The sequence below is a fragment of the Heterodontus francisci genome, chromosome 26 (genome assembly GCF_036365525.1).
Source record: "Heterodontus francisci isolate sHetFra1 chromosome 26, sHetFra1.hap1, whole genome shotgun sequence".
NCBI classification, from domain to species: Eukaryota; Metazoa; Chordata; class Chondrichthyes; order Heterodontiformes; family Heterodontidae; genus Heterodontus; species Heterodontus francisci.
The window spans coordinates 70,814,425-70,833,074 of record NC_090396.1 but is presented as its reverse complement, the minus strand read 5'-3'; the positions used below and the strand labels follow the sequence as shown (position 1 = coordinate 70,833,074).

The following is an 18,650-nucleotide window of genomic DNA, read 5'->3' as shown; positions in this document are numbered from 1 at the left end:
ATCAGGATATGGTGAGTGAGCAGGAAGTTGAAGTCTAATTTCAGTCATGATCGTATTGAATGCAGAACAGGCTCGATGGGCCATATGGTCTACTCCTGCTCCTATTTCTTGTGTTCATGTGTTCAGCCGGAGAGGATACCCCAGATGTGGAGGGTAGACTCTCCTTCTCCCTTTCAAGGCTCACTTGCACCTCCCTGCTAGCCAGAGATGGATGAAGACCTGGTGGAGACACACGAGGCCCTGGTGGAGACTCCAGTTGCCTCATCCATCTCTCACCTTGCCACTGCTGCATTGAGCTCATGGCAATGTTGTGCAGGTCTGCGTGCATTTGCGGGATCTGACTCTCCATGAGGGTTGGCAACCTGTCAATGGAGGAAGTCTTGCGCTCGCACACCTAAGAATGGCAGCACTCATGGCATGGATAGACCCCTCCATTGTCTACTCATACGCATTGTCTCTGGCAGCTCCATCAGATGTTCCCTTATCTCTCCATCAGCCTGGGGCTCAGCATGGGCCTGGTCACCCACAGTCCTCTGACTGTCAGTGGCCTCGGCTGTCACAGCCTCCGTCAGCTGCTTGGGTGCTTGTGTGGTGCTCTTACCAGCTTCCGATCCTGAATCTAAGCCCGAGCGCACACCCACTTATGTGGGAGTATCTGCGCTGGTGGAGGGTGCAGGGGAATGATTTGATGTTGCTTCCTCTGACTGTTCCTCCTCCTCCTCCTCAGAGGTCAAATGCAGGCTCCTCGTCCCAGTGGCTGAGCTTGCCTCTGAGGTACCATGACCTGTATGAGAGAACACAAAGATTTGTGGGTTAGGTTATTCAGATCTTCTCATGCCAAGCATGCGTGATGTGGGTCTCCAGAAGTGTTGTGGAGGACACATGAACACAATGTCAGCTCACTGATTTATGCAGACACTCCAGTCTCACTTTCCACAATTGCACAGCTGCCACTAGCTCCAGAGCCTCCCCCTCTGCTGTTGTCAGAGGATGCACATCAGGGGTCCCAGTGCCAATCCTCAATGTCTCCCTGGTGTTATGAGCCTGTTTTTCCTGGACACAGACCTCGCATGAAAGACAACAAGACACCTATGCGAATGGCAGCCCCTCGTCCCCTGATGGGATCTCCCAAATGGCTCCTCCCCATGTTTTCTCTCGGGGAACGTAATGGGGGTGAGCAACATGCAAGTCCCAAAGAGGAGAGGGGTACGGAGGACTCACTTTGGCAGAGTGAAGGAATTCATTGACCCTCTTGTGCCACTGGACCCAGTTCTGGGGGAGGGGGGGGGGGCGTGGCGGTGTGACCCCCATGGCTGATGTCCTCCGAGATCTCCATCCAGGCTTGCTTGGTCAGACTGGAAAATCTCTTATTGCCATTGCTTGGAAAGAGAATCTCACACTTATCCCTTGCAGCCTGGAGGAGAATCAGGGAGGCATCGCTAAACCGTGGGGCCACCCAGTGTCTTGCCTTGGACATGGTCTCAGTTGGCTTCTGTTCCATCTGTTCGATCTGCAGTCCTGTTTAGGGGCGCAGGGAGGTCCAGCAGCAGCGATAGTAGAGTCAGGGTCCAGCCCCAGCAATAGAGGGGAGATCCAGCAGCAGCAGCAGCAGGAGATGGGGGTTGAGGATTCATAGAGCACTGGGTGGTGGGGGGAGGAGGTCCAGGAGTCACAGCAGCAGTAGTCGGGGGTGGTCCAAGAGTCACAGCAGCAGTGGGGGGGGGCGGGGGGCAGGAATTACAGCAGCAGTACAGGGGTCCAGCAGTACTCCAGATTCACTGCATCATTGAAAGGCAGCAGTAGAATGCAGGGTTGGTAGCACTTTAAAGATGGCGTAGCAATTGCATTTTCATCAGCTGACCCCACTTTCAACGCCTCACAGCCCACCCCCATCCTGCAATAGGATGGGCCCCGTGCCTCGGTTATGTTAATTTGCTGGCCGCCATTTGATTGGCTGGCTGCATACGTGACATGCAGCAACAGCACCTGCTTCCAGTGCCACCGCCGGGACCCACGATGGGCTGACAAAATTCAGTCCCAAATTACATTGACATTTGGGCCAAAAGCCACAGTTGGATGCATCCAAGCATAATTGCCAAGATGAACTTTCCTAAACTTCTGCCAATGTTTGAGCAGTATGGGTAGATACCCTGCTTTACGTGGGTATGGGGCACATCTTGGGTGCTCACCATCAGAGAAAGGCAAGAAAGTCAGGCAGGGGTTGCATAAGAACATAAGAATTAGGAGTGAGAGTAGGCCATTTGGCTCTTCAAGCCTGCTCTGCCATTCAAATAGATCATGGCTGATCTACCTCAATTCCACCTTCCCGCATTATCCCCATATCCCTTAAGTCCTTTAGTGTCCAAAAATATTTTGATCTCTGTCTTAAATATGTTGAATGTCTGAGCATCCGCAGCTCTCTGTGGGAAAGAATTCCAAAGAGTCACATCTGTTTGAATGAAGAAATTTCTCCTCATCGCAGTCCTAAATAGCCGACCCCTTATTCTGAGACTGATCCCCAGTTTTAGACTCCCCGGGCAGCGAAACATCCTTCCAGCATCTACCCTCTAAAGCCTTATAAAAGGCTATGTGTTTCCATGAAATCACCTCTCATTCTTCTAAATTCCAGGGAATTTAGTCCCAGTCTCCTCTATCTCTCCTCAAAGGACAATTCTCTCAACCCAGGAACCAGTTTTATGAACCTTTGTTGCTCTCTCTCCAATATTAACATATCCTTGCTTAGATAAGGGCGGCGCAGTGGTTAGCACCGCAGCCTCACAGCTCCAGGAACCCGGGTTCGATTCTGGGTACTGCCTGTGCGGAGTTTGCAAGTTCTCCCTGTGTCTGCGTGGGTTTTCGCCGGGTTCTCCGGTTTCCTCCCACATCCAAAGACTTGCAGGTGATAGGTAAATTGGCCGTTGTAAATTGCCCCTAGTGTAGGGAGGTGATAGGGAATATGGGATTACTGTTAGTATAAATGGGTGGTTGTTGGTCGGCACAAACTCGGTGGGCCGAAGGGCCTGTTTTAGTGCTGTATCTCTAAATAAATAAAAAATAAATCTAAATAAGGAGAACAAAACTCAACAGGGTACTCCAGTTAGTGTCCTAGGCCTAACCATCGTCAGCTGCTTCATCAATGACCTTCCCTCCATCATTAGATCAGAAATGGGGATGTTCGCTGATGATTGCACAGTATTCAGTACCATTTGCAACTCCTCAGATACTGAAGCAGCCTATGTCCATATGCAGCAAGACCTGAACAACATTCGGGCTTGGGCTGATAAGTGGCAAGTAACATTCGTGCCACACAAGTGCCAGGCAATGACCATCTCCAACAAGAGAGAATTTAACCATCTCCCTATGACATTCAATGACATTACCATCATTGTATCCCCCACTATCAACATCCTGCGGAATACCATTGGCCAGAAACTGAACTGGACCAGCAACATTAATCCTGTGGCTACAAGAGCAGGTCAGAGGCTAGGAATTCTGCGGTGAGTAACTCACCTCCTGACTCCCCAAAGCCTGTCCACCATCTACAAGGCACAAGTCAGTGGTTTGATGGAATGCTCTCCACTTGCCTAGTATGGCTCCAACAACACTCAGGAAGCTTGACACCATCCAGGTCAAAGCACCCTGCTTGATTGGCACACCAAACGCCACCTTCAACATTCATTTCCTTCACCACCGATGTACAGTGGCAGCAATTTATATCATATACAAGATGCATTGCAGCACCTCACCATGCCTCCTTCAACAGTACCTTTTAAACCTGCGACCTCTACCACCTAGAACGATAAGGGCAGCAGATGCATGGGAACACCACCATCTGTAGGTTCCTCTCCAAGCCACACACCATCCTGACTTGGAACTGTATCAACGTTCCTTTGCTGTCACTGGATCAAAATCCTGGAACTCACTTCCTAACAGCACTGTTGGTGTACTGACACCACATGGACTGAAGTGGTTCAAGAAGGCGGCTCATCAACACCTTCTCACGGGCAATTGGGGATGGGCAATAAATGCTGGCCTAGCCAGCGATGCCCACATCCCGTGAAAGTATTTTGGTATGTTAGTATGTAAAAAATAAATCATCCGCTCAGCACTTCTGACCTACGATAATTGCAAATGCCTCAGCCTTGTCTTTTGCACTGACATGCTGGGCTCCCTCATCATTGAGGGTGGATGTATTTGTGAAGCCTCCTTCTCCTGTTGGATGTTTAATTGTCCACCACCATTCACAACTGGATATGGCTGGACTGCAGAGCTTAGATCTGCCCTGTTGGTCGTTGGATCGGTTAGCTGACTATCGCATACTAATTTCGCTGTTTAGCATGCATGTAGGCCTGTGTTGTAGCTTCACCGGGTTGCCACCTCATGTTTAGCTGCTGCTCCTGGCATGGTGTCCTGCATTCCTCATTGAACCAGCCTTGATCCCCTGGCTTGATAGTGATGGTAATGGTAGAGTGAGGGTTATGCTGGGCCATGAGGTTACAGATTGTGGTTGAATACAATCCTGCTGCTGCTGATGACCTACAACGCCACATGGATGCACAGATTTAAGCTGTTAGATCTGTTTTGAATCTAAAATAAAACAGGAAGTGATGGAAATGATCAGCAGCTCTGGCAGCATCTGTGGAGTGCGAAACAGAGTTGCCATTTCAGGTCTGTGACCATTCAGCAGAAAGGAAATAAAGGGTGTGGTAAACAGTTGTTTTTCGGACTGGTGGAAGGTATACTATGATATTCCCCAGGTGTGAGAACAAGGATCATGGCTTTTCTTGATATATATTAATGATATAGCCTTGGGTGTACAGGGCACAATTTCAAAATCTGCAGATGACACAAAACCGTAAGGAGGATTGTGTTACGACCAGGTGAGAAAGGTGTCTAGGGGTCTTTCTCAGCCTTAACCTGGTCTTATTGTAACAGGGTTTTGTTTTAAACACACTGTGTTTTGAGCTCTGCCTTGGTGAATCCTTGTTCACCACTTTCCAATCATAAGGCAAAGAAATGAGCACAAACAGGCCTTCTTAGGTTTAAAGAAAAAAAGTGAAAGTTATTAAAACTTTAACTTAAACTCTAATTCGGTTAACGCCTACGGATACATGCTGTCCCCCACGCTAGCATGCATACGCGATATGCACATGCAAATAGAGACAAAAAAGAGCAGAAGAAAAAATAAGTAGAGAGGTTTGAGGCAATATCAGAAGGGTTTCTTGTTACTGTGCTTCGAGCTCACTATAGTCCTTTTGTAGGTAGTCTTACTTTTCTTTGGGGCCCAGTATTCTTCTTAAATCTTGTATACTGTAGGAGACTTTTTTCTCTTGGGGTGAGCAGACAAGTCTTTTCAGTCCAGGAGCCATCAGCTTTCTGAGTTCAAATTCTCTGTGGCAAGTTCAAATTCAAAAAAATCCAACAGTCATGTGACTAAACTGGTCTGACCACGTCTTTTTATGTACTGGGGGAGCAGGGACTGGTTTCTTTGTTCCAACACTGGCTGCTGGAATGCAAAACATGTCTTTCCGGCAAAGTGCCTGGCAATTCCTTGTGCTAGGCCCTCTTTTCTTCCCAGCAACAATTTTAAGTTTAATGACCATGTGGCGAAATTAATGTGCCTCATTCTTGGCAGGTGGGGACCTGCATGAAACCTCCACACCCAGGGGAATGAAATGCGATTTGAAAAAAAAAGGCGCATTTCATTAAAAGGTTTGAGAGAAGTATAAGATACAGAAAGAAAAACCATGCAAGGCAACGTAAACCCATGGCAGCACACAATGGCCAAAGAGAGCAGGCGGGGGAGGCGGGGACAGAGCAGGCGGAAGAAGTGGGGCGAGAGCAGGCGGGGGAAGTGGAAAGAGAGCGGGAGGCGGAAGCGGGGAGAGAGCGGCTGGAGAGATGGCAGGGTGGGAAGCGGGGAGAGAGCGGCCGGAGAGAGCGGGTGGGGTGGGGGGAAGCGGGGAGCAAGTGGCCGGAGAGGTGGGGGGGAGTGAGCGGCCTGCAGTCAGTGGCCAGGGGGTGCTCTCTCCCCGCTTCCCCCCATCCTGCTCTCTCCCCGCTTCCCCCCCACCCCGCTCTCTCCCCGCTTTCCCCCCCCACCCCACTTTCTCCTCGCTTCCCCCCCACCCCGCGCTCTCCCTGTGTTACATGATGACGTCATCTAAACATGCGCCAACCAGTCCTGGCAATGTGGAATGGTGTGCACGCGCAGACAGCAGGAGCCCGTTTGCGCATGTGCGCAGCTTGGCGCAGCCTGATGATGTCCGCGGCCAACTGCGTTGTCGGGAATCACTATGTTCTTTGTTAATCTCCCCTTTGTTCTCTGGGACATTCCTGCCTGCAGGTATGTGTGCAGATTTCACTGCACTCTCATGTGGCACTTCAACTAGGTGAGGCATCACTCTTATGGTTTCTGTGTCCCCTAGATGTCTTTCATTGTCTCTGCAGGTTCCTGTAAATGCTGTTAGCTACTCTGGTGGGGTGCTTCTAGAGTCTGCATTTACATAGGAGGATGTGGGGTCTAACCTTTCAAATTCTTCGGGGTTGGCTGACCAGACTGGGATTCCTCCCGGACTTCCTTTAACCTGCCCTCTTGGTCACTTTTTCCCTTTCTCTTTCTAAACTTTTGCCAGCCTTGTGCCTACCTGTCCCCTTTTGTTCTCGGCTGGGGTCCCTTACAGTTCACCAGCCCTCAGTTCCTCCTAACACCAGACTTAGGGGTGCAAGTTTCACTGTAGGTTGGGGTTTCACCTCAACCTGGCACATGTGGCATCTCCTGCAGTACTGCACCACACCTTTGTGTAGTTTTGGCCATTCAAACTGTTGTCTTACGCAGGCTTTGATCTTTCGTATACTGACATGTACAGCCACTGTAGTCTCGTGGGCCCTTCTTAATATTTCTCTCCGGTACCTCTGTGGCACCACTAATTGGTGAACTACTGTCCACTCCTTGCTCTCAGGTCTGTGAGGAGAACTCCATTTCCTCATTAATACCTTATTCTTTAAATAGTAGCAATCAGCGACTCCCTCTACTTCACTTTCAGAGTGGGCAGCCTGTGCTAACTCTTGCAGTACTGGGTCGACTCGCAGAACCTCAGCTAGGAAAATCCATTTAATTCATTCCCTGGGTCTCCTAACTTTCCAAGGAAAGTCTCGGACAGGCAGACTTCATAGGCATCTGCCTCTGGGGGAACTGGTTTGATTATGGCCTGATCCACTTCACATTCAGGGAAACAGCAGGAGGCTGTCTCCTGCCACGGCCCTGTCTCTCTGACCTCCTGCGGTCTTTCTTTCACTACTGGGGGGTTACCACCTTCATCCCTGCCAGATTATTACCTAGGAGCAGGTCAACCCCGTCTACAGGCAAACTAGGGACAATCCCTATGGTCACTGGTCCTGAAACTAGGTCGCACTCCAGGTGCACCTGGTGTACAGGTACAGGCATACACAGCCCTCAAGCACCTTTCACCACCATTGTGGTGTTCACTGCACTGTCTGGGGGAAATGTCAGGCCTTTTCCCAGTAAAAGGGATCTAGTGGCCCCTGTGTCCCTGAGAATCACTATGGGCTTGCTTGCCTCACTTGAGGGGTATGGGGTTACTTTCCCTTCAGACACAAAACCCTGATAACCTTGAGGTGAGAGTGACTGCCTTTGACATCAAGGCAGCATTGGACTGAGTTTGGCATCAAGGAGCCCTAGCAAAACTGAAGTCAATGGGAATCAGGGGAAAAAGTCTCCGCTGGTTGAAGTCATATCTAGCGCAAAGGAAGATGGTTGCGGTTGTTGGCAGTCTATCATCTCAGCTCCAGGACATCACTGCAGGAGTTCCTCAGGGTAGTGTCCTAGGCTCAACTATCTTCAGCTGCTTCATCAATGACCTTCCTTCAATCATAAGGTCAGAAGTGGGGATGTTCGCTGATGATTGAACAATGTTCAGCACCATTCACGACTCCTCGGGTACTGAAGCAGTCCGTGTAGAAATGCAGCAAGACCTGGACAATATCCAGACTTGGGCTGATAAGTGGATAGTAACATTCGCGCCACACAAGTGCCAGGCAATGACCATCTCCAACAAGAGACAATCTAACCATCTCCCCTTGACATTCAATGGCATTACCATCGCTGAATCCCTCACAATCAACATCCTGAGGGTTACCATTGACAAGAAACTGAACTGGAGTAGCCATATAAGTACTGTGGTTACAAGAGCAGGTTAGAGGCTAGGAATTCTATGGCGAGTAACTCACCTCTTGACTTCCCAAAGCCTGTCCACCATCTACAAGGCACAAGTCAGGAGTGTGATGGAATTTCCTCCACTTGCCTGGATGAGTGCAGCTCCAACAACACTCAAGAAGCTCAACACCATCCAGGACAAAGCAGCCCGCTTGATTGGCACCCCATCCACAAACATTCACTCCCTCCACCACCGACGGACAGTGACAGCAGTGTGTACCATCTACTGCAGCAGCGCACCAAGGATCCTTCGACAGCGCCTTCCAAACCCGTGATCTCTACTAACTAAAAGGACAAGGGCAGCAATTGCATGGGAGCACCACCACCTGTAGGTTCCCCTCCAAGTCACACAGCATCCTGACTTGGAACTATATTGCGGTTCCATCACTGTCGCTGGGACAAAATCCTGGAACTCCTTCCTAACAGCACTGTGGGTGTACCTACCTCACATGGACTCCAGCGGTTCAAGAAGGCAGCTCACTGCCACCTTCTCAAGGGCAATTAGGAATGGGCAATAAATGCTGGCCTAGCCAGTGACGCCCACATCCCATGACTGAATAAAAAAAAGGAACTGTATGAACTTTTCCTGCACTGGCTGTAGTAAGCTTCCTGGGTTACACACTTATTGCAGAACAGCTTGTTCTGCTGTGCTTTGCAGCAGGTCCACATCTTCACTGAGTAGGTGTGCCCTGATTAATCGTACCGGTTTCCCCTTTAGTTTCCAGCAGTCAGCTTTTAATTGCCCTGCTTTATTACAATGGAAGCACACAGGTCTCTGGGTCTCACTCTTGCTCACAGCACCTTCCTTCTTGGCTGGAGGAGGGCCCCCTGTGTCTCCTGCTTTCCTTTCTCTCCCAGGACTAAAAACAAGAAATGCTGGAACCACTCAGCAGGTCTGACAGCATCTGTGGAAAGAGAAGCAGAGTTAACGTTTCGGGTCAGTGACCCTTCTTCGGAACTGGACCACCAGGACTACCAGGTCTCCCAGGACTACCTGGGCTGAGATCACCTTCCCACCCTTTGTCATTTTCGGATTTGTGGGGGTGATTAGGAAAGGTTCTCCCTGAGAAACTGAGTTATAAATTAAAGCAAATTCATCGGCCAGAACTGCCGCTTGCCAGGCTCCCTGAGCCCGCTGCTCCTCTACATGGGTCTTTATTGAGAGTAGGAGAGAGTTTTTAAATTCCTCTAACAGAATTGCTTCTCTGAGAGTCTCATAGTGAGCTGGTCAAAAGCCAGACGCTTACTTCTTTCAAACTCAAGATAAGTTTGATTAGCTTGCTTTTTGAGGGTTCTAAACTTTTGGCATTAGGCTTTGGGTACTAATTCATATGCCCCGAGGATAGAATTTTTGATCAGTTCATAATTTGATGAACTCTTATCTGGCAACAAGGAATAAATCTCATGGGCTTTTCCAGTTAGCTTGCTTTGTATTAAAAGAGACCAGGTCTCAGCTGTCCATTTTGGCTGCCTTGCCACCTTCTCAAAATACACAAAAAACACTTCCACTTCTTCCTCATTGAATTTTGGAATTAATTAAGCGTGTTTTAGCAATTTTGTACCGAGCCCTGAATTTTGCTCCTCCATATTGGCCATGCTTTCACTAGGGTTACTCTGTCACCCCCTAGTTAACTCAAACTGCTTCAACTCTCTTTCTTCGCATTCTTTCTGGAATATTCTTTCTCTCTCTCTCTCGTTCCTTCTCCTGTCTTTCTTTCTCTCTCTCCTCTCTCTCTCATTTCCTTCTCCTGTCTTTCTTTCTCCCTCCCTCTCTTTCCTCAAATTCAAGTTTCCTTTGTTCCAATTGTATCTTTGCTAACAATACCCTGTTGGAATCTGCTTCCAAGACTGCTTCTGCTTCTTCCGATTCAAGGGAAAAATGGTCGGCCACTCGCCTTAGGAGTTCAGACTTCCTAGCCTTGCCACATATAGTGATCCCCCCCCACACTGCTCAGCCATTTTTCTCAACTCCTCCAAAGACAGTGATTTTAACTTATCCAAGATACTTCACCCTGGCTTGGAGAGCTACTTGCTTCAGATGCAGAAATATAGTGTTCAATCACACACAACCATAAGAAAACCTGTATTAATCTTGCTCTTTTTTTGATTGAGACCAATTTGGATTCCCACTTCCAATTTCTCTCATTTGTCTGTGGGTAAAATTCCAGACAATAGCAACCAAATTTCTGTTATGACCAGATGAGAAAGGTGTCTAGGGGTCTTTCTCCGCCTTCACCTGGTTTTATTGTAACAGGGTTTTATTTTAAACACACTGTGTTTTGAGCTCTGCCTTGGTGAATCCTTGTTCACCACTTTCCAATTATAAGGCAAAGAAATGAGCGCAAACAGGTCTTTTTAGGTTTAAAGAAGAAAAGTGAAAGTTATTAAAACTTTAACTTAAACTCTAATTCAGTTAACGCCTACGGATACACGCCGGCCCCCATGCTAGCCTGCATACGCGATATGCACATGCAAATAGAGACAGTAAAGAGCAGAAGAAAAAAATAAGTAGAGAGGTTTGAGACAATATCAGAAGAGTTTCTCGTTACTGTGCTTCGAGCTCACTGTAGTCCTTTTGTAGGTAGCTTTGCTTTTCGTTGGGGCCCAGTATTCTTCTTAAACCTTGTATACCGTAGGAGACTTTTCTCACTTGGGGTTCATGTGTCTTCAGTGGGTCTTCAGTTCTGTGAGAAGGAGATGGGAGCAGACAGGAAAGAGGTCTTTTCAATCCAGGAGCAAACAGCTTTCTGAATTCAAATTCTCTGTGGCAAGTTCAAATTAAAAAATCTCCAACAGCCAGTTAGTCATTTGACTAAACTTGTCTGACCATGTCTGTTTGTGTACTGGGGAAGCAGGGACTGGTTCCTTTGTTCCAACACTGGCTGCTAGTATGCAAAAAAATGTCTTCTGGCGAGGGGCCTGGCAATTCCTTGTGCTAGGCCCTCTTTTCTTCCCAGCAACAATTTTAAGTTTAATGTCCATGTGGCGAAATTAAGGTGCCTCATTCTTGGCAGGTGGGGGCCTACATGACAATAGTGATAGACTTCAAGAGGATAAAGACAGGCTGGAGGAATGGGCAGACACGTGGCATCAATCTAGGCACTGGTAATGACAAAGGCATGCTCTGCCCAGTTGATCCTGCAGAGTCCTCCTCACTAACATCTGGGGACTTGTGACAAAAATGGCAGAGATGTCCCACAGACTAGTCAAGCAACAGCCTGATAGTGTAATACTCACCAAATCATACCTTATAGCCAATGTTCTAGACTCCTCCATCACCATCCCTGGTTATGCACTGTCCCACCAGCAGGACAGACTCACCAGAGGTGGCAGCACTGGGGTGTACAGTTGGGAGGGAGTGGCCCTGGGAGTCAGCAAACTTTGCATCCAGGGCACCATTTTCTCTTTTATTCCATGGGCCTCAACTTTGCTGACAAGTGTCTTATGTGGAACTTAATCAAACGCCTTTTGGAAGTCAATGTACAATACATCAACCACATTACCCTCATCAAATATCTGTTATTTCATCAAAAAACTCAATCGAGTTGGTTAAACATGGTTTGCCTTTAATAAATCTTTCCTTAATAATCTGACCTTGTCCAAGTGACTGTTAATTTTGTCCCAGATTATCATTTCTAAAAGCTTTCCCACTACTGAGGTTGTATTGACTGGCCTGTAGTTGCTGGGCTTATCCTTACACCCTTTTTTGAACAAGGGTGTAACATTTGCAATTCTCCTGTCCTCTGGACCACCCCTGTATCTAAGAAGTATTGGAAGATTATGGCCAGTACCTCGGCAATTTCAGCCCTTACATCGCCCAGCATCCTGGAATGCATCCCATCGGGTCCTGGTGACTTGTCAACTTTAAGTACAGACAGCCTTTCTAATGTCTCCTGTTTATTAATGTTTTGCCCTTCCAGTGTCTCAATTATTTCCTCCTACTTTGGTAGCATCTTCTTCCTTTGTAAAGACAGATGCGTAGTATTCATTTAGTATCTTATCCACGCTCTCTGCCTCCATGCATAGATACCCTTTTTTATCCTTAATTGGCATCACCTTATAGGGTGCTAGAGGTAGATGCCCTCATTGCATTTAAAAAATGCTTGGATATGCACTTGAAGTGCCGTAACCTATGAGGCTGCGGCCCATGAGCTGGAAAGTGGGATTAGGCTGGATAACTCTTTTATGGACGGCACAGACATGATGGGCTGAATTGCCTCCTGCTGTGCCGTAAACTTTCTATGTTTCTGCAACATATTTCTTTCATTTATGCTGTTGAGCTCAGATTTCTAAGGACTCAAAATTTAAAAGGCCAATTTTCATACTGCAGTTGATGAATGGACAATTGATTGTAGTAACAAATTCTGTCTATTCACAAAATTGAACAGAGTATAACTTAAAATATTCTTTTCAGATGCACCACTGGTTAACAAAGGCTGCAGAAAGGCATCACAGCAGTCACCCTAGCTGCATTCTAATAGCACATCTTCCCACTCAAAATATTTAAATATCTGTCCCAAGAAGTTGGACGGGATGAAGGGGGCATGAGTGGACAGAAGCCTCTGACAGAATACTTGTGGTGGAGTGGGATAAGAGGAAATTTGGGGCTGGGGTCTATTGGGATGCTTTTCCATTTTCAAATACTGAAATAAATCTCCTGGAAACATGGAATGTAGGATTAGGTCAATTCATAGAGGCTTCAATTTTCCTTCATTATGGAGCAGATCTTTCTTTTTGTCTCCTGTGTCAATGAAGAACAGGCTGTAACCTGTCTTTTCTGACACAAGACCACCGACTGTCCGCTCCTGCAGCCGCACATCCTCCAGAAACTCCTCCACTTCCGTAACATCACTGTGTATGCGCCAGTTCTTCTTCTTCTTCTTGTTGAACTGCCTGCAGTGCTGCTTGTGGCAGTGGAGTGCGGAGCCTGAGGCAGTGGGTTCCAGAGCCCCATCATCCTTGGGTGAAAAATTTCTCCTCCACTTCCCTCCAAACCTCCTATGAATTACTTTAAATCTATGCCCTGTGGTGATGACCTCTTTGCTAAGGGTTTGTCCTATTCACGCTACCTAGGGCCCTCATAATTTTATACACCTCAATTAAATCTCTTCCCAGCCTCCTCTCTTCCAAAGAAAAACAACCCCAGCCAATTCAAACTTTCTTCATAGCTAAAATTTTCCAGGCCTGGCAACATCCTTGTAAATCTCCTCCAGTGATCTAATGCAATCACATCCTTTCTGTAATGTGGCAAACAGAACTATTCACACTACTCTACCTGGTACCTAACCAGTGCTTTATACAGTTCTAACATAACCTCCCTGCTCTTATATTCTATACCTCGGATAGTAAAGGAAAGTATCTTGTATGCCTTCTGAACTACCTTATTTACCTGTCCTGCTACCTTCAGGGATCTGTGGAGATGAACTCCAAGGTCCCTCTGCTCCTCTACACGTCTCAGTATCCTACCATTTATTGTGTATTCCCTTGCCTTGTTTACCCCCCCCCGCCCCCTCCCCACCCACCGCCCAACAAATGCAATACCTCACACTTCTCTGGATTGAATTCCATTTGTCACTTTTCTGCCCACCTGACCAGTCCATTGATACATTCCAGCAGTTTCCTTCCTCACTATCAACCACTTGGCCAATTTTTCTTCTTAATCACGGGCTCTACATTTAAGTCTAAATCATTGATATAGATCACAAAAAGCAAGGGACTGAGTACTAAGATCTGCAGAACCTACTGGAAACAGTTTTCCAGTCACAAAAATACCATGGACCTTTGCTTCCTGCTACTGAGCCAATATATATGCTGGCCTTGCGACTGACACCCATATCATGAGAATGAAATAAAGAAATGGTTATCTGTCAATAACAACCTCAGAAAGCTAGAAATTTATTTGCCACATTGATGCTAATGATGTAATTATGTTAAATAACAAAACTAGAATGGATTTACAGCTATATGAAAATGCAAAAATAATCTTTTTAAATTAACGTTTGGCCATTTCTAATTATTGTTACAGTTATTGGAAATCCAGCTGAAGTATACAGCTTTGGGATAATGTTTCTAATGTTTGTCTTCACCTGGTTATTTACAATGGCAGCCACTTGTCTGATTTACATTCCGCTCTTCTGCAGACTAAACATAATCAGTACTTATGAGGTAAGCTATTTTTAAGTTCAGCTCTACTCTCTACTTTCTCCCTATTTTGCTTTCTCCATTGAATTCGTACATCGTTTCGCTGGTATGGAAGAAGATTGGAGTATGGGCTTCTTTATGACTCTGAAATCCACAGTAGAGCATGGCTACCCGACCCGAACCTGACGGGACCTGACGACAGGTGTCGGATTCGGGTCGGGTCAGGTCTCTCTTCCAGGTCCAAAATTCGGGCTTGGGTTGGGTCGGGCTGGACGTTGACAGCGATCAGGACAAACAGAAATCAGAGGTGAGAAGAGTGGGGGGTGGGTGGGCGGGGGGGAAGGAGGGGAAAGAAACAGCTACAGGTTCCAACATAAAGCACCTGAGTGAAATTAACCCAACCCCTCTCACTCTGAAATCTATCAGGTCTGGGAGAAACTGACAAGCCTAGGGAAGATACCAGTAACTGCAGTAAGTACAGAAACATCAACTGAGCTCTTGCTTTAATCCATACTTGGCCCAAGGATTTAAAATTATCTGGAAACAGGGAGATTAAACTTCCCAACCTGAGTTGTTTTTTGTTTATGACATCAGAACTTGATACAGTTCAGAAGCTTGTTTGTTACATTGCATGATTTCCTGAAGTGGATACTTTCTTTCCCGCGAGTGCTCAGGGTTGCGGCGCCTTCGCCTGTTTGAAATTAGTGTTTTTAAATTAATAATATTAATTGAACACAGGTACATCGACAACTGGCACCTGTACTCGATCAGTGGTCCAGAGCCTGGCTACCCGACCAAACCCGAATACATGTGTTGGGTTCGGGTCGGGTCGGGCATTTAAAAAAATTAAAGGTCTCAGACTCAGGTCAGGTTCGGGTTGACTGTTGTCGGGTTAGGCTCAGGTCGAGTTTTAATTTTATACCCGAGCCAGGCTTTAACCCACAGTGAAATTCCCTTGTTTGACGTCTATGCTATTTTATTTCCCTGTACTTTTAGATTCCCCTCTACTATGCACCATTCACTATATGTGAGACTTGGACCTAACCTTTGCAACCACTTCCCCCACCTCCACTACTTTTTTGCCAGATCAGGAGGGAACATTTCTTGGTATTGGCTCTATTACATCCGCACCTTCCTGTGCATAACCCCATTTCCCAATTGGGTATGTTAAAATGAAATGCAAATGAGCAAAGTGCACCCTCGGAAGCACTTCCCCTTATTTTGCATCATTTTTATGTTAGACGCAAGGGATGCCTGTTTTGCCAGAGTTCCAGTGACAGTGGGGGAAGTGGAATTGTTTTGAATGCAGGGTGTGTACAATTGCTCTCAGAGCACTGGATTTCTCACGCCTGTAAGGTTGGTGCAAAGATTTTTACAATTTTGTGGCCATTTCATTGACAGCACAGAATGTGGTTGTATTCCTACATTGCAGCAGGTCTTCAAAGTCAACGACCGTAAAACACTTGGCCTCCATTTGAGTGAGACTCATTGCAGAGAATTTTGCACCCAATATTCGAAAAACCCAGAGGTTGGGGTCCCCAGTGAAAGAAGGGGGAAAAATCCAGGCCAAACTCTATATTGTGCAGTCATCAGTGAACATCCCTGGTCAAATGCTTCCTTGATGTCAAGGGCAGACCCTCTCACCTCACCTCTGGAGTTCAACTCTTTTGTCCATATAGTCGTTTGGTAGTACAGAACTTGAGTATTGCTGAAAATAGAGACATGTTATCAAAGCTTTTTGTCTTGCACACATCAGGACAATCCACAAGAATACCAATGTAAGGGAAAACAACATTATACAGGATGAGAAGAGAGTGCTGATTGGTTGGCAAGTGAACTCTGATTGGTAGAGCTGTTGCCATGGAGAATGCATCATTTGCTAAATAGTCCTCAGTGTGCTAAGAATTATGTTGACAACCAATTTAAGATTGTCAGTAGGGCTCACAGTGTGGCGTATTTGTGCGTACTGGAAGCTACATATATTAATACACAGGGCCCTGTTCTTTGCAGACAGAAAGAATATGTACATAGTGCCAGTTTCTGCTAAACAAAATAAGTGACAGCCATTCGCTGGTTTATTCCTCAGGGCAATGCCTTGACCAATCAGAGTCAAGCTGCCTGATTTAAATTTCAAACAAAGCTTGGCAGTTAACTGTCAGTCACCATAAACTGGTGCATTCTCCATGGCAATGCATCTACCAATCAGAGTTCACTTGCCAACCAATCAGCACTCTCTTCTCATACAGTATAAAGTTGTTGTTTTCCCTTACATTGGTATTCTTTCAGATTGTCCTGATGAGCGCAAGACGAAAAGCTTCGATAACATATCTCTATTTTCAGCAATACTCTTTTGTCCATGTTTGGACGAAGGCTATAATGAGGTCAGGAGCCGAGTGGCCCTGGCAGAACCTAAATTGAGCATCAGTGAGCAGGTTATTGCTGAGCAAGAGCCGCTTGATGGCACTGTTGACGACCCCTTCCATCACTTTGCTGATGATCGGGAGTAGACTGATAGGCCCGTAATTGGCTGGGTTGGATTTGACCTGCTTTTTGCGCACAGGACATACCTGGGCAATTTTCCACATTGCTAGGTAGATGCCAGAGAGAGCAGGATCTGCACATGGTGACTCACAAGGCACAGGTTGGCTGCAACATGGCTAGTATTTGACAGAGTATGGCATCAAAGAGCCCTCGTAAAATTAAAATCAATAGGAATCAGGTAAAAACTTTCCACTGACTGGAGTCATACCTAGCATAAAGGAAGATGCTTGTGGTTGTTGCAGGCCAATCATTTCAGCCCCAGGACATCACTGCAGAAATTCCTCAGGGAAATGTCCTAGACTTTCCCTCCATCATAAGGTCAAAAGTGGGATGTTCGATACGAGTGCACAGTGTTCAGTTCCATTCACAACTCCTTAGATAATGAAGCAGTCTTGCCCACATGCAGCAAGACCTGGACAACATTCAGGCTTAGGCTGATAAGTGGCAAGTAACATTCATGCTGCACAAGTGCCACCAATGACCATCTCCAACAAGGGAGAATCTAACCACTTCCCCCTGATATTCAACGACATTATCATTGCTGAATCCGACACAATGAGCATCCTGGAGGTTACCATTGACCAGAAACTTAACTGGAGCAGCTATATAAATACTGTGGCTACAAGAGCAGGTCAAACGCTGAGAATTCTGCAGTGAGTAACCCACATCCTTACTCCCCAAGCCTGTCCACCATCTAAAAGGCACAAGTCAGGAATACTCCCCACTTGCCTGTATGAGTGTAGCTCCAACAATATTCAATAAGTTTGACACCATCCAGGACAAAGCTGCCCACTTGACTGGCCCCCCCCATCCACCATCTTAAACATTAACTCCCTCCACCACCGGTACATCGTGGCCACAGAGTGTACCATCTACAAAATGCACTGCAGCAACTCACCAAGCCTCCCTTGATGGCACCTTCCAAACCTATGACCTCTACCATCTAGAAGGAAGGGCAGCAGATGCATGGGAACACCAACACCTGCAAGTTCCTCTCCAAGCCATACACCATCCTGACTTGGAACTATATCACTGTTCCTTCACTGCAGTTGGGTCAAAAACCTGGAACACCCTCTAACAGTGCTGACAGCAGCGGTTGAAGGAGGCGGATCACCATTACCTCCTCAAAGGCAACTTGGGATGGGCAACAGTTGCCGGCTTTGCCAGTGACACCCACATCCCATGAATGAATGCAAAAAAAAATCTTCTTTAAAACAAGTAACAAAGTCCAAATTCCTTGAGGACAACTTTCTACCTCATTGTTTTTACACATTGTGCAAGCATTTCCTGACTCTGCAGTTTTACAGGTGGTGGACAAGACACTGACTCTGTTGCAGTCTTCAACCATGTTATTGTTCTAGAAGATCTATTGGGGGGATAGTGTATCCCTAAGATGAATACTGGTGATAGTTGAGCCTAGGTAGGTGAACTCTTGAACCACTTCCAGAGTGTGGTCGCCAATATTGATGGATGGAGCATTTCTGACGTCCTGCCCCATGATGTTCATTTTCTTGAGGCTGATGGTTAGGCCAAATTAATTGCAGGCAGCTGCAAACCTGTCGATGAGACTCTGCAGGCACTCCTCAGTGTGAGATGTTAAGGCAACATCGTCAGCAAAGATGAGTTCCCTGATGAGGACCTTCCGTACTTTGGACTTCGCTCTTAGACGGGCAAGGTTGAACAACCTGCCCCCTGATCTTGTGTGGAGGACAATTCCTTCTTCAGAGGACTT

The 18,650-nt window shown here is 46.7% G+C and overlaps 1 protein-coding gene across 1 annotated transcript in view; it reads left to right on the top strand.

The window, feature by feature from the left end:
* Positions 1-18,650, top strand: part of LOC137384515 (sodium-coupled monocarboxylate transporter 1-like) — a 143,058-nt gene that overhangs the window by 4,864 nt on the left and 119,544 nt on the right. Inside the window, exon 3 of the mRNA XM_068058653.1 lies at positions 14,262-14,401. Within this exon, the coding sequence (XP_067914754.1) occupies positions 14,262-14,401 (140 nt within the window). The remainder of the gene's footprint in view (positions 1-14,261; positions 14,402-18,650) is intronic.